We start from the raw sequence: 23,232 nt of genomic DNA, 5'->3' as shown, positions 1-23,232 counted from the left end.
CGCATACAGAGGCCCTTTGTGGATGAGATTGCCCACCCCTGCTCTAGGCAATCACCTCCTTTTACCTCCTTTCTAGTATGGTTTCGATTGTCTGAAACTTGGGTAACAGGCTTCACAACTACCACACAAATGATAGTCCTACTTCCCGTTGGCCATGCAAGCTGGAAGACAAGGTTATGAAACTTGTTATTCATTATCAGATGATCTCAGCCAGATTGCTGGACCATTCAGATTTTCCCACAGCATCAATTATAGACCCCCACTTAAATATTTACCCCCACGTAAATATTTACCTTTGCTCCCATATGAATTTGTAACGGGCAAATGTCTTTGTTGTTTTCTGTGAAATAGATTACTGAAATTTCCATCTATGACTGCAATGTGGCAGTGGTGGCTTAATGGTTAGGGAAGCGCACTCGTAATCGGAAGATTGCAGGTTCAAATCCCCGACCAGCAAGACACCACTGAGGTACCCTGAGCAAGGTACCGCCCCCAAGCACTGCTCCCCGGGCGCTGAATTAGCTGCCCCCTGCTATGTCACGAAAGTCACATATGGGTTAAATGCAGAGGACACATTTCGTTGTTGTGCACTGTGTGCTGTGGTGTGTCAACAATGACAAATAACAAATAATAATGCTTCTCTGAGTACAGTAGAATAAATGATGCAAGTGCCACCTACTGGTGGCATCAAGATCTGCAGAAAGACCTAAATCAGTGGTGGACCTATTATGACTGTCTCTGCCTAAATTTATATACAAAGCTATTGGGCTGCATGATTTTCATTCTTCTGTATCCTAAAGATAAATTAAGGACAGCCTGGGGGCTCAGAATGTTTGTCCAGGTTTCCACAGAGAGCTGACTCCTCGTGGCCTTTTCTGTGTGATTGTGTGCACTGCGTTTGACCGCTGTCCCGTCCAGGGTGCAGTCTTCCTTCTGTCCTGTGCTTCGTGGGACAGGCTCCACCCTCACATCCCTGCATAAATAAGCAGTTAAAAAAACTGGATGGAAGAATAATAATATTACTAATCTTGTTTGTTATGTTCGGTAAAATAATCCATTTGTTCTACATAACAAACACATTGAAGGCGGGAGCTACGTGCGACTTGGGCAGAGTGATGTCATTGTTGGGCCCCTAAATGTGGCCCTTAATCCCCACTTGCTCCAGGGACTGTTTGACCCTGTTTTCTCAAAAATATCTATGTTGTTTTGGGTGAAAAAGTCTGCTGAATAAGATAAACTTAATTACAAGAAGGATGTGTTTTGAATATATATATATATAGAGCTACCTTAATGTTGGCACCTGACGTTCCTCAGCTTCACTATGAATACATGCCCTGATAGTGACAGAACGCTGTGTCCGCACACTTCCAACTTCCATCAATTTGAAGGGACAGGTTTCATATACTACATGTTCCACTGAAATGGCAATGGAGGGAGCCTCCTCTGCTTCAACTATGTGTCAGGAGCAGCACTGGAAAAGGATGCTAAAGGCATCACATTAAGGTCTCTGAATCAGTTTGATGGGAAAAGGCAGTGTGAACGGTGACTGGATTGGGATCTTATGCAGCATCAGGACACTTTAGACAGGACGGCAGCCGCAGTATTGTGGACTTTTCACTGCAAATCTGTCATACGACCACAAAGCGAGGTCTGGGAGGAGGTTCGGGTGCAATGTAGAGACGCCACTGCAGCATCCCCACCCACGCCGCCCTGTTCCTTCCATACTAATAAACTCCTTTGCAAAGATACTCAAAAGACAAGATCAGGACATATTCAACAGAAAATTCAGACTGTCAAACTGTCCCAAGACTGACCATATACATGAGACACAAGGGAATATAGTCACCATCTGAGGACACAGAATAACCATACCAGTGAAGTGTCAGTTGTTATAAACAATGTGTGAAGTGCAAAATAAATGCGCTTTTAAATATTTATGCATTAAGTAAAGAATCCCACCCAAGACGAACAGATTCCTGATTTTTTATTCAGCAGTAACATTCCGGCAAATCAAGTTCAGCTGAATCTAGATCTTAAACAGGTCCACGTTCCTCATGCCTGAGAACAATGCAGGATACTGCCACAGGTTGTGATCGAGGTGTGTGCTTTGTTCTGCCAAAAGCTATTTTTTTTATTCCTTATAAAATTTAAAGTAGTAGAAAAAAAAACAGAAAACACATTAAAAGTCACAGAAAAATTGTTTCTGTGCCCATAATTGGAAGGCTGCTGGTTCAAACCCCAGGGTCAGCAGAGTGATGCCACCATTCAGCCCTTGAACAAGATCCATCACCCCAATTTCTCCAAGGAACTGGTTGAACAATGCATTTTGTATAAAAATACCTGCTAAACATAAATCTCCAGTTTACATACATTAAGAACCTAAATAGGACACACACAGTCTTATGTAAGCACTACCAGATATTTAGCCCTTTGTGGGTGGCATGTTGGTTCCACACAGCACAGACATCAGTGCCACTAGGGCGGGTGGTTTTAGTCCCAATCCTGCTTTGTGTGCTGCATAGATTTCCTTTGGATACCCAAGGTTCCATTAATGCAAAAAATGTTCAAATGAACGGGACAAGAAACATGTATATATACACAGCATTAATGTAATTTAAATATCTATCAAATATACAGTACAATATTGTAAACACGGCAAACAACTGCATTACGTTTCCTTCTGTGTTTTGCGTGTCATCTATCACTTTGTCACTACACAGTGATAGATGACACTGAAGATTTGTGAATACCAGTTTACATGATAAACTTATTAATTCAATTTAATTCCTAAATTGTTTTTAAAAAGTGAAAGAAAAAATGCAGTATTTATCTTCAAGCACCGTAGGTACTGACAATTTAAGGTCTGTGCATTCGGCAGTGAAATGCTGTTTTTAAAGTTTGTAGCTGTATCTAGTAAAACTATAAAATGACATCAGTGTGCAAAATTGACCTAACATTATAGGAAAAGTTCTACAAATATCATCAGCACTCTGTACACTTCAGTATGGTCTCATTTAGCGCGATCACAGATACCACCAGCTGGCTGTCAGTCACGAAATCCCCCGCAATGATGTTGATGCACTCACTGTTGGATCCAGGGCTTTGTGCCATGACCCAAGTCAGTAGTGCTGGGTAGGTGGTCATCACCAGGTCCTTCAAGGACTCCAGAGGGTGACCACAGATGTACTTCAAATCTTCTGTCAGGTTAATACCAGCGACAAAGAAGCCTGCTGTAAAAATATTCAGGCCACATTGTTTCTTTGTTTTAAACCAGCGCACAATTTGATTTGATTGTTTAAGTTAAGCTTCTGCCAGTGGATCTTCACAGAAGTACTGTGCACTTCCACTAAAGCTGACATTAAAATACTAGATGAGACTGGTTGAACTCTAACCACATGATGTATCTTCATTCCTCACCTGGGCGGCCTTGCTGCTTCCTTCGCTCAAACTCCTGGATCAACGCCTCTGCTTTGCACTTGTTTGCCCACCAGTACGGGATGGGCGCCCACAGCTCGCCATGGTGACTAACAGCCATGTGGTCATATGATACTATAACCTGATAGCCCTTGCTCCACAGGTTCTTCAGGGTTACCGTCTCCTGGAATTAACAAGAGAGTCACATAAATTCAAGTCAATATCTTATGAGCAATTTCCTAGGGTTGGGCGATATCACATCCATATAAAATTTCACCTGTCCAATAATGACCAGGGCTTCAGATGACAGGCGAATCGTTTAGCTGGATGCTAGCTTTTCGGCACTATACAGATGTTTGTTTACGAACACAATTTGTTAAGCAAATTAGTAGCATGGCTAAAATATTAATGAGATGCGTTTGTGACATCCAAAAGTTAGTAATCTGTATAAAATTGCATATCTTTATGTTTATTAAACTCATTTAGTGGAGCACACCACATAATACTGTTCTGGTATACTATGGTTTGGTATACTTCAGCGTGATATGCACTGAAGTAGTGGTGAAGAAAGGAACAGCTCAGCAGCCGTGACATCTTTTAAAAGAGGAGATATTGCGGATGAACAAGAGAAAGAGATGTCAGTGGTGTGGTGGTACTTTCTGCAGTTTAAAGTCCAACACGTTTGTTGAACATAAGGAAATGCCAAATTTATAACGATTACTAAATTTTGGGCATCATAAAGCGCCACTTTAATATACTATTAATCTGCTTAAAATTGTGGGTATAAATGTCAGTATAGTAATGAAAAGCTGGCATCTGGCCAAATGTTTCACCCATCATCTGAAGCCGTGGTGACTATTGGGCATGGGCGACGTAATATCGATGTGATATCGTCCAGCCCTACCATTTCCCCTCTAGTTCATTAAACACACCATGTATTTATTAACAAAGCTGTTCTGTTCAACAATTCATGTCGAAAACTACTTGAAAAACAAGAAAGCAGTACCTTCTTAGGACACAACTTTGTGGTGAAGACATCCTTTATGGTTTCAATGAGGACATTGTGAAGTTCTTGGTTTAATCCCTGGAAGTGACTGAAGGACAAGATTACCACCTCTCTTGGATGGACATCCAACCACTCTCTAATCTCCTTCAGAACAGACTACAAAAGAGAAGAAGAAAAAAACCCTTGCAGCAGCATGAACCTTTCTGTAAAGACAAATTCTGTAATTCATATTACTCTATTAGATATACAGGCAGTCTCCAGGTTACAGATGAGTTCCGTTTCCAAAGTCTTTACGCAAAATTTGTAGGCAAGTCAGACAATTAATCATACAGTACATAATAATATTTATACAGTAATCAGTTATAAGTAACTACATACGGTACTGCATGGTACATTAAGCAACACAGTAGTGCATGTGTTTATTATCAGGAGCCATTGCATTTAACCCAAATTTTTAATGTAACAGGCTTTATGGCAGTCTGCAAGTATGAACTGTCCATAAGTCACATGCTCTTAACCTGGGAACCAACTGTACAATGTAACACATATAAACCAATTAACGAAGGGCCTCAAGTTGATTCAATAGTTTAAATGTTGCAAATACAAAACTTTTCCATAGCCGAGTGTAAACTAAATTGTACATAATAAGAGACATCAATGTTATAAATGCCACACAAAATGTCAATATTTTTAGAACAGGCAGTATTTCGATAAATAAAATAATAAAAAAAAAACATTACAGCATGCATAATGCTAAGTTGCATTGTTGTTGCACAAGTAACATTTCTCCGTGGTTTCCACTGCAGATGACTTTAAATAACCAAGGAGTGAAGCATGCTTCGTTTTCTGTGAAGTTGTACAGGAAACTTGCAAACTAGGCTAACAGTAATTATTCGATAACATACCTCTTTGTGTTGAAGAGCAATTCATAGCTTAGGCTTTCAAAAACAACCTTTTTAACAATGTGAGCCACATTACTGTATTACTTTTGTCAGCGTAAATGACATTTAGACTTCAATCATAAACTAGGAAGTCACACAGGCTGCATGTTAACTTACTTCCACGGTCACTGTCGTATAGACCCCATGATAAAAGCACAAGTCACTGGAGCAGTCATTGGGCCGATGGGCAATTCGAAGGTCACAGTACCGGACTCCGCCATCCAACTGCTGTGTTACACTGGAATCCTGAGGAAAACAGGAAGGGGGTAGATGACCGACATGCTGCTACCGGAGTATGGAAGTCACTCACAAGGGTTACTAAAATACACTAATTAAGGGTTTATCAGAATCACACCTTGAAGCTGAGCAGAAAAACAGTAATTTCAGTTTGAATATTTAATTCCTTTTATCTTCATTGCATGTCAGCTCCCCAGACAAATGTCATTCATATTAAAAAAAAAGAACAACTCTGGAACAGAAATCATGGAATTGGAACCACCAATTATATTTCCAGTAAGAAAAATATATTCATCCACACTTACTGACCAAACCTGTTTTCAAACTGCAGGGAGCGTGGGTAGATAAGTAACTGGACATGTGACTACATCACTCGAAGCTCATTGGTGCAAAATAATATCAAAAGAATAGTGCACAAAAAAAGTGCACACACCCTTCAAAGAAATGACAACTGAAAATGAGAAACCTAGACTGCATGTCAGATACAGGTATACACTCGGTGTTGGGGAAGTTACTCACAAAAGTCCATTACAGACAGAGGTGGAAAGTTTCAGAGAGTACAAATCCAGACCAAGGTTTTGTTTCAACCAACCAGCTGAGCATAAAGAGTCACAGTCAGAGTACACAACCATACACAGTATATATTGTGTATGTATATGCAAAACACCTTTCATTTCAACTACTGACAAGTCTTTTTGGATAAGTATTCGCCAGTACAACATGCTTCCGTTCATGAACTTCCCTCTTCAGCGACTATACTCTAACCACTGATGTCAGGGCTCTGACTGGACAGCTCCATTTTAGCATGCTTGTCTTTAAGCACTTTTCTTTTAATAGTGTGCTTTGGGTTACCGTTTTGATGAACTGTCATGTTTCCCAATTTGAATTTTCTGACCACACTTGACTCCTTTTCAATTCCCAGAAGTATTTGATGAAGAGAAACACTCTGCAGCTGGTATGTTGCTTTCATCATCAGACCCAAAAACCCTTCTCCACAAGACCTGGAAACCCAGGCACGTTACTCTACATGTTTTAACTGAGCCTCAGTACTAGAAATCTCAGTAATACAGTGCTTAGATGAGTTTTCTGATTTATTAGGCTGAAAGGAAACGGCAGTTGAATTTCTATGCTGCTTACCTGTGTTACAGCCCATTTGTACAAAAAAGGACGGACCAGTGGCTTCATGTACTTATCCACCTTCTGCAGCAAATCTGGCTGTGTGAGATCCATTGGACTGTTGTTCTTATCCAGGCAGTAAGTAATGGCGTTATGACTTCCTACAAAGTGCACACAACATGCTTAAATCTAAAACGTTAATCGTAATTTCAGAATACAAGAACAAAAAACAAAAAAAAACTCATCCAAGAATAAAATATTTCTACATACACTTTTTGTGATCATAAATATTCATTTGATTTTTGTGACTAGTTACTGGGAAGTGAACGTGCCCATTTACCTGGGATGGCCAGGTGATAGAGAGGCAGGTTCTGAAGTATGGCTGGCAGGTGAGACATCCAGTTGTCTGTGGGCAAATCTCTCAGGGACTGGTTACTCGCAGACATCTCTGTATTAAGCGAAAATGATTCAGTATAAACTTGTATGCCAGAGGGTAACAAAGATTTTGTAAATATAAGTAAATACTTTGCATATATAAAAAGCTCACAGTGTGTCGAAAAGGATTACGAAGTAAATTTTATACCAAAATCTACTGATTCACCAATGAATACTTATCCTTTAAAACGAACAACGTTTATCAATAAACACATTAAGCATACATTTGTTTCTAACCATCGTGGCAGTTACCTGGCAACAAACGAATAATTACCTTCCCCGAATAACTAACGACGCGGAAGTTACACAGTAATCTCTTCTTTACTCCTTTCTGCAGGAAATTACTATGGGGACAGATTTAAAAAGCTTCCCATAACAAAACAAATGGCCCAGACACATCCGCTCATTTCCAGTCTGTCCCATCCATGCACTGTCAGGAGAGGTAAAGGTGAAACCGGAGCCCCGAGCTGCAGCCGGCCGTCCGCCGTGTCGGCTTGCAAATGGACGCTTCGTGTGGAAGTACAGCGAGATACTCTAACATAATGGAGAACTCGCAATTCAAATTCAAATTAAGTTCGAATTTTAACGTCTTCTTTATCGTAGATTACTATCGCTATTTCACGGGAGACCCGGTGTAAGATGAAGAGGACCTGCAGAGCGTTCGGCGCTCGTGCTAATCCGTCATCACGACCTTGTAACGCGGAAACTCACCGCCCGGTACAGCTGCTAACGCCGCCCTTTTATATTCTACCCACACGGCGTTAAGTCCAAACCCGGGCTGTGAGATGTATTTATATACTTCGCACGTATATTGTAAAGTGATAAATAATTATTACTAGTTTTCCACAGTCACTCCTCGGTCAAGAGGAAAGCGCCAAGTCAGCCGCGGGCACCGGCTTGGGTCTCCCGGAGTGTGAGTCCGGCAGCCGGTGCTGGACGCGGCGTTTGTCAGCTTGGCTTCCAGTCATGTCGGGAAAGTAATTTCATTACAGTCTATGTCAAAGGCAAATTCATTTGAAACTAGTACATTTTATGTTGCCTGCCATTGCAAAACTCTTGTGTTGAAGGTGGGTGAGCAGATTATTAAATGGTGAACCGTCAAAAAAATATTGATAGGTTTGTGGCTTAATGTTTGATATGTAGCTAGCTACCCCTAGCTGTTGTTTAAGCAGGGGATTACTAAAGGTAATGTGATTATTAATTAATGTAATAATGTAAGAATTCATTTTGTTATATGTATATTAACCTATTAACTGTTAAGTTGTAAACTGGACTAGCGAGTAACTAGTTATCAACACAAGCAAACACAAACAAATGGGTTTCCTGAGCTCTTCTTCACGTTCAGTAACGTTGGGGGAATACAAAATTAAGCGAAAACAAAACGTAGTTTTCTTACTGCCTCCATTTTACTCAGACTTAACAACTTGAACATACGTTATGTCGTAGTTACAATTTCCCTACTCGGACTAAACTAGCATTAGACTGTGGGGTTGCTCCAAAATTACTATACAGCGAACTCTGCTGTCGACTGGATAAAACTGACTGTAGAAAAACACCGAGAAAATGTAAATGAGAGCATAGCGATGAGTTGGTGTCCTATTCGGGATTTTTCCAGGTTTCTGTCCTGTTCTTCTTGGTATAGACTCCAACCACAACAGAACGTTGCAGTGGATATTTTTTGAAGACTTATGAAGGGAGTCTGCTTATAGGAATGGTAAAGCTCCAGAAAATGTATTATCAAAATTAATGATTTTTCACAAAGACCAAACCCTCTATCCCTCCATCTGTCTCAAGCAGAACAGCGCACAAGGGTGTGGTACATCCTGGATGGGATGTCAGTAAATCACAGGGCGTACACACACACACACACACACACAGCATACTCTATGGCAGCGGTCACTAACAGGCGGACCGCGGTCGGGGTCCGGACCCAGAAGCTGTCCCATACGGACCCGGACCGATAGCCAAAACAGAAAGTTATGATTTAAAACCTGACGGGACGCTTCTATTTTAACCGGCGCAGCGTTTGTAGTCTTTTCGGTTGTGGTTTAACACTAGAACCGCCGCTTCCCATGCCAATGAATGTCAAATGTCTTTAACCGCGAAGCGTAGTTCGGCGTATGCAGCCCTTTGTCTGCGGTAATGTGCCATTAGTGTTAATAGCAGCAGCGAAGCGACCAAAAAGCCGTAATGTTCCTAACAGAGTAGCTGCTTAATAACAGCAGCGAAGCTAACACCCGCAACCAAAAAGCCGTAATGGTCCTAAAAGAGTGGCTGATCTGTCCTGAAATCATACAGCTGAAAAGATTTCAAACACAGTATGTATTATATAACATGTTGGATAAATAGATATGGTTTATTGGTGATTTCATGTTCGTGGAAGTTTCCGCTTTTTAACAACTGTATAAAGTAATGTTCTGTTATATAAATCAACTCAGGTGAAACAAAAATTGTACGTTTTCAGCACCTGGCATGCCACTCAAGATTTCAGACTCGCGCAGGAAATCTTACGGCAAATCTATATTATTCCATTATAAACCTAAAATAAGCTACGTCAAAGGTGTATTTACACGGTTAAATACAAAAGCAGACTCTTTACAAGGTAAGAACTGTTACATATGTATGCAGACATCTCAAATTGAATTGTACTGAATTAACTTGATTTGACAGTCAAGTACTGATTACATGCAATGTTGATACAACTGATAGGCTGCTTAAATATACATCACACTAAATAGTTAGACATTATGATCTTCCAGACCTTTGCTTCAAGAAATTTTCTGTAACTGGACCTCTTTAGATTTTAGTTGAATTCCCCTGCTCTATGGGCAATTTAGAGGCACCAGTTAGCCTAAGAGCACGTCTTTGAACCAAAAGAGGTAACCTGCATACCAGGAGGAATCCCATGTGATGCAAGAACATGCAAACTGCACACAGAGCCCCCAGACCCCGGTGGGTGGTAGGACTAGGCCACTGTGCCATCTTCATTTGGAAAAACATAGGTAGAGAAAAGACCTGTATCGAGTGACAATTATACAAGTAAACATTTCACTAGATTGTGCATATCAGTTCCAAATGCTTTAAACATGAAATTTTAATAGCACAGGGAACAGTATACAATCAACAGTACACAATTTCAGAGGAAGAACAAAAAATTGAATCACAGAATTGAACATGCCACTGGGAAGTTCAAAGACTCAGAAGACAGGATGTTCTGGAAGAATTCAAATTATATGGTCAACAGCAGTCCATGTCAACTTGATGACAGCTAATAATATTAATCTTTTCATTAAAAATGGAAAAAAGGCATCACGTAACCGGACGGCAGTAAAGATCTGATTAACTCACCAGTTTCAGAGGGGAGGGGCCAAATTAGACCCCCGGTTCTGAGTGGTTCCTTCTACTGCTATAATTTTTCATTAATGTACTTGATATTTATGTACCGAACAGATATTTTAATCCAAAATTGGACACTATTGCCTCTCACACTTGGGGTTTGAATTCCACCCCCGTTATGTAAGTTTGCATGTTGTTCCCTTGTCGCTTGTGTTTCTTCTGGGGACATTTGACTTCCGCAGTGCAGACAGACAGAAAGTAGTCAGGAAAATTGGTTTCAAAATTGCCTGTAGGGTGTGTGTGCACATCCAGCAATAGACTGGCATGCCATTCAAAGTAACACAGCCAATGGTGAAATCACTGGAAACTGCTGGAAAACAATGCTGGAAACTGAACCAGCAACCTTCCATTCACAGGCTCCTAAGCCAGAGCCACACACCACATATTTAAGCTACTCCCCCCTGCTGTGGGCCTGATGCCACCTGGGACAGACTGCAGGCTTATCAATACCCCACACTGGGCAAGTGGCTGGACGATGGAAGAAATTTAGGTTGTGTCACAATTTCCACCTTAAAAAAAAGTGAATTTTCTACATGACCTCATATTTTCACGCCAACTGACACATCAATAGCTTTAACATTTCCTGTCATACACATATGGGTCTTCATGTACAAAGTAATTAGTCAAAATTCATTGTTATTTCAGTTAAAATCCATTAAAATCAAGAGGCAAAGCAGCAAAAGGAAATCACACAATAAACTGGGATGCATTTTTTAATTTAATGAAAACATTAAAAAGAAACAACACCTGAAAATTCAATACCACCTAATGCAGTAAACATGGTATAAAATTAGCACCCCTTTGGCTTTTGTCTGAGTGAAAGCCAAGACATCCCTCCAGGAATTCTTTACAGTGTTTTCAATAGTCTGAAAGATGACACAACTCAGTGATGCCTTTTAACAACAACATTTTATACAAGAAGTTCTCAATTATGCACAATAAGAGGTGGGGTGATACAGCACACAAGCAATACCCTGGACTGCAGGTGCCTGAAGTCACATACGCAAAGGAATGGCTGCTCTGTGACCGTCCAGCCTTTCCAAAACCTCAGCATGGGAGTAGCTAGACCATTAACAGGCCCTTAAGTAAAGCTGCCAGCTTTAAGGGAGTACAGATTGGTCCACATTTCCACTGGTTCACTACAGCAAGGAGTGTCATACTGTATAATGAACTGATTACACGAGTACTTCCTAAACCTGCTGTTCCGTGCAAGAAACGCACAAGTTTTTGACATTTTCCATGATTATTTATTTGGCAGTAATGTGCATACACACTGCAGGGGTAGACTTCAGGGATGTACTGCAGTAATAATTTATAAAATCACTAATATTCTTTCACACAGCTTCACGCAAAATATTCCACCAGCAATTTCTAAATCCAGCAATTATCTTTGAAAAACACAATAGTCCTGATTGAGGGCTGTGTACAGTTGGCTAATGTAATGATTTTTCTCCTAAATATATGCAAGTTGAAACCTGGATAAAGACTGGATTTTCTTCATTTTCTAAAAGCAAAGAAACTTCAGTTTTAGAGTTTTACTTTGGATTGATCTGAAATTAACTATAATCATACATGTACTTAGTCACGTACACAAAATTTTGGTAATGCTTAAGATGTGATGTATAAAAAAATACTAACATAGGAGCATTCATCCTTACAGATTATGTGCTCACTGAGAATTTTTTTTTTTTTGCACTGAACATAATAACGATTCTCACAGGGAGATACTGAACACAAAGATCCCATCTTTCCAAACCCCTGGTGGAAGAACTCAGGTATTTACACTTTCCCATAAAAGGGCAAAAAAGCACCAAGAAGAACCCCAAGCCAGGAGAGAGGAGTGTCATGGAAAGTAATGGCTTCAGTCTCTTATTAATGCCATGACACAAAACAGGTGTCTTAAGTCACCAAAATAGACTATTCTGCAAACACAGGGAAAGGGTGTGAATTAACATGTTAATTGACAAGGGCATTTTGTGTAGACCTCCTCTTCAGCTGCCAGGAGTAACTATTTCAAAACTATAAAATGTAGAGACTTTTCTTAAATATCCACAACAGTAGTTAAAAGGCTGTTCTACACACGCCCTACAGATATGCCACATGTGTCTTTAAATTAACTCAGTTTCAATAGCTAAAAATCCACTTGTGTAGCGTTAGGAAAGGCAGAAAGGGCAGACAGACATAAATACTTCAGTCTCTTCCTGGTTCGAAAAAAAGTAGTTTAGCTGGTCCAGACCATTCACTCTAGTGAACGTGGCCCTTGGGTTACAATGGCAGGAAGGAAGGGCAGGCATCTCCTGATCCTTTACGGAGCATCCGTGTTTAGGTTGGCGCTGCCGGGAAACCTTACATGATGAGCGATTCCTCCATGAAGGCACGGGACAACCCTGAACTTCATCCTGAGCCCAGAGGAGGAGATACCAGAACCAGGTCACGTTTAAAGAAAAAGAAAAAAAAAAGAGTTATGGTCAAGACCTCTGCACAGAGGTCCTGGAGCCCAATAAGAGTTTGCTCCTGCTGCTGCCTTTCCCACAGTCCTGATCCGGATATTCTTCCTCCAGGCCAAAACCCAGGTCTCGGACACGCCTCTTCCTCCCCTTGATTTCAGGCTCCGAGTCGCTGAGCTCCAGGTCGGGGCAGTACCCATCACTCTCCTGGCAGGGCGTACCTGGGTCTTTGGTGGAGGTATTCCAGGCTGCCGCTCCGCGGTCGTTTGTGGCTTCCGTCATGCCCTCCTTCAGCTGTCGGCTGGACTGCTCCACGGTGAAGTGGCCCAAACTGTCTGGCAGATACTCTTTGCCCGATATGCTGTCCCGGCTTCTGTGCTCATAGGGGCCTCTGAAGGAGCCCTTCACCGCCAGGTCCTCCACGACGCCGCTGAACTTGTGAAGCCGACGATGCTCACGCTCCTGCTTGCTGTGCCCATTGGATGAGTGGCCGTGGAGGATGGAGTGATGCCCCAGGGTCTTTCCTGGTGGCTTGGTGACTGGAACTGGTAGAAGGCCGTTGGTGAGGTGAGATGTCTGGTCTCGCCCCTTAACCTGTCCCACCTTGCCACTGCTGCCGTCGAACACGTCCCTGCCGTTATCCGGACACAAGGGAATATTACCTGACCTGAAGCTGGACTTCCCGTTTCCAAGAGCTTCTTTGGGCATCTTTAGCTTTAGCATTATCCTTGGTGGAGTACTGATGGTCTTCTCCAGTGACCGAGGGAGAGAAGTGCCTGAAAACAAAGCGAAGAACATTGAATTTCTAGAACAGACCATTACTAACCAGTTAGTTGAAAATATTTAAATAACACTTAAACCCACAAAGCATCTTTGCAGTACCATGTCTGTAATGTGAACAGAAAGACTGATGTTTGTAAAAATGGCAAGAAAAGTATTCCCTGCATAATTAGACAATGGCGAGTACAAAGTGAACATTGAGCCAGATCAGACAAGTCAGAATGTTTTAAGATCAAAGACACAAAAAAATCCAAGTTATTTTCCACGGATTTTGCAATAAGGCTGTTGATGTAGCCCTGACCTGATGAGTGCGAGCATCACTCATATCCATGGAAGGTTTCTACTGTCGAAGGTGGGATTTTGCAAATGAAGTGAGCATGAAACCTACCGATATTTTTGCTACATTTCAATGAATAATTTCAGTGTGGTTTTTTGAAAGAAAAAAAAAAAATAGCAACAAGACATAAGTTTATACACAGAACAAGAAATAGCCTTTATTTTTGTGAAAAATAAGTTCTGAAGTGAAGGGGGCTGCATACCAACACATAGCTCCTCATCCATCAGCTGCACTTGCAGGTTGAAGACCTGCTCCTGGGCTTTGCTGTGGGACAACTTAAGCTTCTCCCTCCGGCTCACCATGTAACACAGGTTCCTCACCTGCAACACCAAGCGAAGCAGAAGGTCATGAAACGGGGAGGAAGACTAACGGAGCGAAACACCAGAGGTCTCGTGCCCTTCTCTCTGGCTACGGAGCCTCACTCACTCGCTCCAGGTCCTGCCGCAGGTGCATGAACATGCGCATCCGTGTGTGCACGCTGTTCTCCTGGGGCTGCAGCAGCACGTTCTCCTCCTCCTCTTTGGGAGGAAGGAGGGCCTTATTGAAGCTGCTCTTGCGTTTGAGCTTCCAGTATTGAAAGATGAAGTCCAGGATGTGAGGCGGAAGCGTCATGTTCTGAGCCAGCTCCCTGGGATGCACCAGTGAGTAGAACTCCTCTTCCAGCTCCTGCAGCTTCCGTGCTCGCAGGCCCAGCTTCTCGGTCTCCGTGGGGGGCTTTTGGCGAGCGGGGCTGAGCCCCCCCTCCCCCGCCTTGGGCTTGCTGTGCTTCAGGCAGTAGGACTTGAACTTGACCTCGTCGCCTTCGTCCAGGATGGTCTTCATATCCAGGTTGTGCTCGAAGGCACAGGTGACGTGGAACGGAACAGTGCAGCTCTTCACTGAGCACTATAAGGACAGAAGGTCACACTGATCAGGAACAGAGTAACAGTAGCTACATGCCTGAAATAAAAAACACAGTTCAAGATGTAGTACAGGACTAGATGACAGCTTTCTGTGATACGATTAAGTTTGTTCGCTTAATGTGGCAGCAGGTCTACGCTGCTGGATGGGCTTCGGCCCACCTGGATGCACGCGCCCATCTTCAGCTTGCAGAGGCTGCAGATCAGCGACCAGCGGCTGGGCGGGATGTGTGACACTTTGGTGATTGGCTCCATCCTTTCCGGACAAGCAATGCTCACCTACAGCAGTGGTCGTGAGGGGGAAAGAAAAAAAAAAAAGAGTCACTTACAGTAATGCAGTCAGAAGAAACCTGGCACAGGGATAGACTTGGCATTTTGGCTCCCAGCTCACTTCGGGGATCCAGAGGGCACAGCTGACGTGCGCCCATTTGGTGCCCGCCCGGGTGGCCTTCATGGCGCCGCCCTTATTTGGGCAGAGCATGCACTGCGGGTCAATGCCCAGGACACAGGTCCTGCAGAGCCAGCAGCCATCTGGAACCTTTACGATGCCATAGCAGGCCTGCAGGGCAAAACAAGCCGGATTACACACCCGTCTCCATCTATCGACAGGCCTCTCACGGCCACTTCCTCTAAGCAATCGCTCACACTCCTCACTGAATTTTGTCCGACTAGTACAACGGCAGTGACCTTTACTGTCGGCGTGCCTGAATGGCGCGTGGCCAGTGCGTACTGGTTTCTTACTTGATGCACGCAGATGTTGCACTTGTCACAGAAGACCATGTCGTTGCCCTCCTCGCTCTCCGGCGAGCGGCACACGTCGCAGACGACATCCTCGTCGTACTCGATGCCAAGACCTTCCTCCGTCTCGATGGCGTGATTCATGCAGTCGTGACACTGGCGCTCCAGAGCCTCCATGACGCGCTCCATGGTCAGCTCATCTAACTTATCTTCCCCTAATGAACACACACACACACGCACACACACACACACGCACGCACACACACACACACGCACGCACGCACGCAGCAGAGTGCATTGTTACTGCAAACACAGAGAGACACAGGACCACTCCAATCACAATCATACATATCATGGAAATCATATATATGATGTAACATATGTATGCATGTATGTATACACACACACACTTTAATACTTTATTGATTTCCATGGGGAAATTCTCTTTCCGCCTCCCCCAATTTGCTCTCTGTAGGTGAGAGCAAGCAAGGGCAGCCACCTGTTGTGACTCCCAGGGAGTTGGGGGGGGGGGGGGGGGTAAGGGCATAAGGAGTCAGAGATGTGCTGAGGTTGGCCGTGAACTGGCATACAAAAACATTACCCACAAATTTATGTGAAGGCTTAAATATTCTGAGCAGGAGTAATTCTTCACATAACACCATTTAGTGTTTCCTGCAGGTGACTTTGAGCCTGTGTCAGCAGTGAGCAAATTAACATGGTATCACGATTAGGGACTCGAAGCCTTTGAGGGTTCTTGCCCGTCAGATACATCATTCTGTGTGTGCAAATCGCGACATGGATTTTAAAAAGTGAAAAGGAGTCTCGAGGCAGCCCTCCCATGTCTTTAAGGAAGAAGTAGAAAACAACTTGCAAATAGATTTCTATCACGCTGGCCGAAACAAACACGGAAGCAGTATAGCAGCCCCGCCCACAAAGTCTGCCTGCCCCTTTACCCATCTCTGCCAGCTCCTGGTTCAACTCCTGCAGCCAGAACAGGTCCATGTCGTCCAGGTCGTAGCGGCACATGGCCTCCGCCAGCTCCGGGACGCTGATGCAGCCCGGCTCCTGGGGCTCCTGGGGCTCCTGGCCGCAGCACTGGATGTACTTTTTCGGCCTGGAGAACAGGCTCTCTTTGGGCTCCTCCGCAACAATCCTGCACATGGGTCATGTGGGGGACACATCAGCAGTACTGAGGCTCTGTTTTCTCCATCGCCACAGACATCAGTGGGGCTTGCTTTAGCTTTAACCATATTGTTTTAGTTTGCATGTGCTAATTAAAAATTAAAAAAAAAAAAAATACTGTAAATTAACATAATTTAATTGTTAAATCTTGTTGTCTAGAAAAAGAAGAAAAAAAATCGCCCTGTACTGCTCATGGTGAATCCCGACAAACGACAGAAGGAAAACAATCAGCCCCGCAGGTTGTGTGAGTGAAATCGAATGGGAGGCGGACCCCCACCTGACTGAGGCTTGGGGCGTGGCGTCAGGACTGGCCGGAACCTGGACACCCTTCTCCCACTCTTGCCTCCAGGGGTCCGCCAGCAGGTAATACTCCTCCAGTGAGATGTGGTGGGAGTCAGGGAGCTTCATTGCACTGATCAGGTCTTTCCGGAAAACCTGCAACCCCGGAGACGTTACGTCAGGGAGGAGGCGCGCACAGGCGTCGGTCACCTCCGACAACGAGGAAGGCGAAAGTCAGGCTTGTGGAAATACTGATACCTCTGCCGGTTTCTTCGGCACGGAAATGGGGGTGCCGGCCTTCCCTCCATACTTACTGGAAGAGCAGAAAGAGGTTGAAGGACCTGAGATGGATATTAGGGAGACAGATAAGAGGAGCAGAAGTAAACAAATACTCCTAAAAATAGAGTATGACATTGGCAGCCACTCTAGTGATACTCCTCAACTTACAACACGTGGTAATTAATCATACTTACGGCCATTGTCTCCCTAACTTGTACATCAGCCTTAAATTATTTCAGTCATGACCATAAGCCGTCAGGTCTAATGTCAGCCACTTGCCTTGCAGTACAATAACATGGGTCCCTGCACTGCAGCACCAGATGACACAGTTCTTGGTAAATAATCTTTTGTTGCATTGTTCAGAGCTTGGGTGCTGCCATACTTATGCAAACAAACGTATCTGCAGTGCTTATTTCTCTGCTTGATTCTGGAACATGGCAGGCAAGACAAAATTCTTTTAGTACGTTTATACTTCAGTACTTGATAATGTCCGACTCGCAACCTGCTTTTCCGAGCCTAAGCTTGCAGAGTATCTTCTGTATGTTTTCCGCTGACTGCTCTCTCTTCTGGATATTCAGTCTGTTGCAAGTCATATTTGTGAAAGTAAACCTCAAGTGCATTTTTTTTCTTTGGACTTAGGTACATTGTAGGCAGCACTGGCCATTGATTAAATACATGCTTGAACACAAAACAATCCAGTGCGAGTTTGAATACATACTATTTGGGAGACTGAGGTATTGAAAAGCACTGGGGGCAGATGAGGATGTAACTAGAAGGGTCACACTCACTCTCATTGTCGGAGCTGTCGCTGCTACTTGAAGACCCGTGGCGCTTCATCCTGCAGTTCCTGAAGCCGGGAGAAAAGGTCGTCAAGGCTGGAACGGGGGGCTCGTATTAGCCAGAGGCAGACATTTCAGGTCCAGAAATTGAAAATCCAAACCAGGATTTTGTTACAACCAACCAGTTGAGTACTCTGTGACTCTTTATGCTGAACTGGTTGGTTGAAACAAAATCCTGGTTTGGATTTGGAATAGCACCTCGATGACGGCAGTGCAGGGGGTTTTAAGCTTCCTCAAGCCAGGCATGAAATAAGAAGCCATATCAGTGAGGACCACCTAAGGACCGAAGGTTGGGGGGAAGTTTCCCCATAAATATTTTTTGCATTACATCAAGTGGATAGTAATTCTGACAGTTTCTGCAGTCTCCAAATTGAAAACTTCTACCATATAGGATTCATAAGAGAACAGCAATGCCAACTGTTTGTGGAAACAACCAGACATCTGTGACTAAAACATTACAAGAAGCCTCAGAGTGCTATACTGCAAGAATGTGGATATATTTCTGTAGCACAGGACTAGGAATAAAAGTTAAACAGACTTTTCGGCTTACCATACATCCCCAAAAGAAGAGCATGCTAGAGTATTCTTCCGTTTTCCTAAATCTCAAGACTCATCTCTGGGGAGGAAAAAACAGTATTTCAAAATGATGGATAAGTGAAATATGTATGGTATGGTATTATTAAAAACGTGGCATTCTTGGGGCTCCCAGGAATGCCTAGGAAGTTATATTAATAAATCCCAGGGTACTACATAGACAATTGATGTTTGTGAGGGCTGACTCCATAACTGGAGCCATTTATTCCATGCACAAAAAGATTTCGGTGTCAATGTGCTAAGAGGCCGTGATGCTGAAGCTTAGAGACAGGCTTCCCACAGAAAGGGACAGAAAGTACTGACTGGCTGCTAATGAGCTCACTCCTAATTTTCTGCTCAGATAAATGAAGTGACGAAAAACAAAGTACTCCAGTCAAGATGGACAACCTCCACAGTCTGCTAGATACAACCTAAACACTGTAAATTTAGAAGAATAAGCCTAATTAAACTTAGCACACACTCTACGCTATAAAATATCTTGACAATTTTTATTTCCCCAATATTTCGTTTTCATAATATTCTATTTGCGTACTTTTTTTTGTCTGAGCTACATTTACTTCTTTGCACTATTTCTTCTTTTGTACTTTATATTTGTTTGTCTTTACACACTGTGCTGCTGTATGCACAAGAATTTCCCCTTGGGATCAATAAAGTTTAACTTATCTAAATCTTATCTTATAAGGTGCTGGGTGTTACAGAGAACAGCTTCATGATCTCAAAGTTCCATGAAGAAGGGGAACCAGCAGAGAAGCTACGGAAGGCTCCTTTATAACCTTCCAGGCCAGATAGGACCTCATGTGCCAAATTTGGTAGAAGGTCTCCTAGGAGATGAGTACAATTCAAACTGAAAAATAAAGCCCTTTCATACACTAACAACATAAAGCTCACACTATATTAAAAACGTACTGTATATATGCATAAATCCTCCAGCATAAATTAGATTAGTCTCAGTAAAAGCTGTATGTATTTATGCTGTGTGTCACATTTTGTTCATATGCACCATTACACAGTAATGGTGTGTAGAACAGTGTGAAAAGAACTGCATTAACACCACGGATAACTTACTATTTCACTGGCTGTCCATCGAGTTCAATGGACCTCTGCAGCCAGTTCCGGAAACACTATTTCCTTTCAATGCCATCAACGACACGTTAACCGCATACAATCTATTTGTGTAATTGTTTGCACTTGTGTGACGATTGCCCTGCTTAAGCTGCAAGTGACAACCTCAACCCTGAATTTACACTAATAGCAAAGCTACATTAAACGTTATGCATGCAAGACACTACTACTGAAATCATCGGTTTGCAGAAGTCAGTACAATATTTACTTTTGAAAATTAGACAACCAGACAATGTGAATTTACTCTTTTCCCATTTTAATAACTTGTTTTCCAGGGAAATCTTCACTGAAACATGCATTCTATATACAACGCCGTTAAAAAACTAAACAAAGAAGCAATGTGCTTCCACCTTGGAAAATATAAACCCAAACTGAAAGTGTGAATCACAAGACGCCAAAGAAACTCGATACGTTTTAACTATTTTGATGTTTCTGATTAAAGAATGTAACAACGTCCAGCCTTGGTGAACAGCAGTAGGACTAGATACGTGTCACAGAACAAAAACTCTAAGAGCAAAACCACACAGGACTTGGGGGAGCCGTTACCGCCCTGAGGTTTCGCTGCGGCTTTGTCTCTTGTAAAACACACAAAACTTTCACAACCCCTAAGAGAAAGGTGAACAGGGACACTTACTCTGCTGTTTTTGTTTCTTTCATCCAAATAAAATCGCCATAATCCAGAAATTTTGCAGATTCTTGCATAAGAACTGATAAATTTTCAGCCTGCGACCATAAAAAGTCAGGAAGCAGAGGCTGTAGCACGTGCAGAGAGAGTTTAACACAACAGCTCAGTACCACTTTCCCCCAAATGGTACCTGAAAATATCTGAGGGAAAATGAAACCTTTCAAATAATCCCAATTATATACAGCTTCAGCAAAACTCAACTATTCTGTGTATTGCTACTTAGCCAATCAGTGAACAAAGAAAGGCTTATCTCACCCTATCAATGTAACAAAATTATATTTTAAACCTTATAAGTACTGAAATGTAAACCTTAAAACGAATGTATGAATGAACCTGTACATTGTAAAAATATTTTAATTGAATATAGTGTGATGAAATCAGAGAAATCCATCATCCAAAGAACCTATCAGATGTGTCAAGTGACTTTTCACTGCTTTTCACTGATAAGTGTGAATAACAAAAGTGTGACTAGATGACTGCATAACTGAAGAAAGCTACACTGCAAGGCAACATCTCACCCAGCCAGCTACCCACCCGTGCTTCAGGTGACTGAAAACACATCTTATTTAAAATTAAATGGGTCTTTGGGAAGTCGAGCGCCCTGCTTCGGCTGTCATTCTGCTGTAATGAACGTTGAATCAGGAAGGTACCAAAGGGTGCGCGTCAGCCCTGAACTCCTGACTAGCTGTTTACGTCACATTTGTACAGAAATATCTTTATGATAGACAGGGGCGTACCAGGAAATTCTGGGCCCCCTGACAAAATGTCACCTTGAGTCGCCTGCCCAATCATACGCATGAGTTAATGCACTGAAGGGACCTTGCCATGTGCTGGGACTCCATGCCCCTCCGACACCCCCGAGAACAGTTTCTGTTACCAAATTACTTGTATGCAGGTTATTCACTGTACAGTGACCATTTTCAAGTTTATAGTTACATGGTAACTTTGTTACATCTCCCATAAGAAGTGACATTTCACAAGAGTTACTGCTGTTATTGATTGTGTGGCACTGCTTATGTCTGTGATACAAGTCATGCTGTAGATTTGCTTTGAGAAAGTTCACGCACAGACCGATGGTCCCAACGCTTCATCAAAGGCCAAACAATGACCACGTAACCGGGACACAGCAGAATGTAGGACAGAATACTTATCATCATGTTCCTACAATCTGCTGATTTGTGATAATAAAATAAGCGCAGTCGTCTTCCCAAACAGGGAACTACATTGGTATGGCATGGACAGCTGTGCATGACCATTAATCAGTCACAAAACGAACTAGACAATGACTCAAAAACGGGGTGGGGGGTATAAGATTTATCATTACAGGGCAAGAAAAAGATGTGTACAAAAATCGTTTTAAAAATATGCTATGGTGGCCAAATACAGATGAGTGTGCACACTTTTATTATGGATAAAATGGCTCGTGCTCACCTGTGCATTCAAATTAGAGTTCATTCAAGAATAATCAATGGCTTCACATCAGGGGGGTGATCAGAAATTACATTACTGCTGCAGTTTAAGCTGGCGCAGGAGGCTGGTGGTGTTTACTGGGGTATGCATGCACCCCCGAGGCAGACGTCCCGGCGGCAGCCCTGAACGCCCGTGTCTGAGGCTACAAAGAAACGGGCTGTCCGTGACCCCAGAACCAAGGCAACAGCGCCCCGGTCCGCGAACAAGCAGCCGGATTTATTCACGCTGCCGACATTTAGCGTCGGCCTTGGCGCCAAAAGGCCTTCGTGTATGAGAATGACCACGGCTGCTTCGAAAAAGAAAAACACTAATATGAAATATCATGTTAAAGCCCCGGGGTGACATTTACACTACTGTATACACCGAATGTAAGGTTATGGTTTGTTCTGGTGCTGTACAAAGCGGCAAGCCCACGAGAAGGCAGGGAGGCCCCGCCGGCCAGAGAAACCATCCAGGGACGGAGCTGAGTGGCAGAGCCAAGCAAACAATATTGTTCATTCATCGACCTTACCTTACATCATAAACGGCCGACGAATACTAATTAGGTGCCGTGCTGGCCGTTGTGCAATCTAAGACATATCTTCACCTACACACTAGTTAGGTTGAGGAGAGAGGCGCACGCTTTCTTTATTTTACCTTTCATTTCTGTTTCCTACCGCGGCAATTCCTCCTCCGCCATGGCACAGCAGCCCTATTGTGCCACCGGGGCCGCAGGGTCCTACACTCCGCCGGGTTCCCCTCCCCAGCCTTACCAAATCTTTTACTCTAATTATATATCGCTTTGTGAGGTTTGCTTTACTGTTTCAGTTCATGATGTGCTACCAGGCACGCAGGATCCTGGACCCAACATAGTTAATCTTTGGGGGTGGGGGGAAATACACCCATTTGTACTCTCGTGTACTCTGCATTATTTCTGATTTCTGATGTATACAGGCTTTATCATTATAGGATTACATGTGAGAGTGCGTGCCATGTGACGTACTAGTATCCCGGGGCTACCCGTGCCTCCTGCATCGTATAAGCTTTAATGAAAGAA

At 43.0% G+C, this 23,232-nt stretch overlaps 2 protein-coding genes across 9 annotated transcripts; both read right to left on the bottom strand.

Annotated features, from left to right (window-relative positions):
• Positions 1-1,967: 1,967 nt before the first annotated feature.
• On the bottom strand, positions 1,968-8,261 carry LOC111850238 (PI-PLC X domain-containing protein 1-like). Of its 4 annotated transcripts, none has more exons than XM_023823907.2 (7): positions 7,861-8,261; positions 7,055-7,162; positions 6,736-6,875; positions 5,479-5,607; positions 4,421-4,576; positions 3,418-3,598; positions 1,968-3,230 (listed from the first exon to the last, which is right to left on the bottom strand). In XM_023823907.2, the coding sequence occupies exons 2-7, from the start codon at positions 7,158-7,160 to the stop codon at positions 2,983-2,985; spliced, it is 960 nt and encodes a 319-aa protein (XP_023679675.1). In that variant the 5' UTR covers positions 7,161-7,162; positions 7,861-8,261; the 3' UTR covers positions 1,968-2,982. The 4 variants fall into 4 exon arrangements, with proteins under 4 accessions (XP_023679675.1, XP_023679674.1, XP_023679673.1 ...); XM_023823906.1 differs by lacking the exon at positions 7,861-8,261 and adding an exon at positions 7,402-7,854; XM_023823905.1 differs by lacking the exon at positions 7,861-8,261 and adding an exon at positions 7,424-7,854.
• A 2,981-nt stretch (positions 8,262-11,242) lies between these two features.
• LOC111850267 (protein Jade-3-like) lies at positions 11,243-23,032 on the bottom strand. 5 transcript variants are annotated; one of them, XM_023823986.2, is made up of 13 exons: positions 22,833-23,032; positions 18,876-18,941; positions 18,275-18,333; positions 17,466-17,548; positions 17,206-17,363; positions 16,700-16,899; positions 15,750-15,961; positions 15,400-15,567; positions 15,171-15,287; positions 14,536-14,994; positions 14,312-14,429; positions 13,655-13,768; positions 11,243-13,537 (listed from the first exon to the last, which is right to left on the bottom strand). In XM_023823986.2, exons 3-13 carry the CDS (start codon positions 18,321-18,323, stop codon positions 13,014-13,016), a joined length of 2,202 nt encoding a protein of 733 aa, XP_023679754.1. In that variant the 5' UTR covers positions 18,324-18,333; positions 18,876-18,941; positions 22,833-23,032; the 3' UTR covers positions 11,243-13,013. The 5 variants fall into 5 exon arrangements, with proteins under 5 accessions (XP_023679754.1, XP_023679752.1, XP_023679753.1 ...); XM_023823984.2 differs by having other exon boundaries at positions 11,243-13,768; positions 22,833-23,031; XM_023823985.1 differs by having other exon boundaries at positions 11,243-13,768; positions 22,708-22,844.
• Positions 23,033-23,232: the final 200 nt, after the last annotated feature.

Source organism: Paramormyrops kingsleyae, chromosome 16 (assembly GCF_048594095.1).
Source record: "Paramormyrops kingsleyae isolate MSU_618 chromosome 16, PKINGS_0.4, whole genome shotgun sequence".
Classification (NCBI taxonomy): domain Eukaryota; kingdom Metazoa; phylum Chordata; class Actinopteri; order Osteoglossiformes; family Mormyridae; genus Paramormyrops; species Paramormyrops kingsleyae.
Note: the sequence above shows the minus strand (reverse complement) of the source record. Positions and strands in the feature narration are given on the sequence as shown.

What these genes read in the sequence shown, in the direction of transcription:
- LOC111850238 (XM_023823907.2), bottom strand. Translation starts at nt 7,160, where the DNA reads ATGTCTGCGAGTAACCAGTCCCTGAGAGATTTGCCCACAGACAACTGG. An exon ending in ATACGACAGTGACCGTGGAA is followed by an intron (nt 4,577 to 5,478) that starts GTAAGTTAACAT and finishes TCTCTTTTGTAG; the next exon opens with TCTGTTCTGAAGGAGATTAG. An exon ending in GAAGCAGCAAGGCCGCCCAG is followed by an intron (nt 3,231 to 3,417) that starts GTGAGGAATGAA and finishes ATATTTTTACAG; the next exon opens with CAGGCTTCTTTGTCGCTGGT.
- LOC111850267 (XM_023823984.2), bottom strand. Translation starts at nt 18,323, where the DNA reads ATGAAGCGCCACGGGTCTTCAAGTAGCAGCGACAGCTCCGACAATGAG. An exon ending in GCAACATCTGCGTGCATCAA is followed by an intron (nt 15,568 to 15,749) that starts GTAAGAAACCAG and finishes TTTGCCCTGCAG; the next exon opens with GCCTGCTATGGCATCGTAAA. An exon ending in GTGCCCTCTGGATCCCCGAA is followed by an intron (nt 15,288 to 15,399) that starts GTGAGCTGGGAG and finishes CCACTGCTGTAG; the next exon opens with GTGAGCATTGCTTGTCCGGA.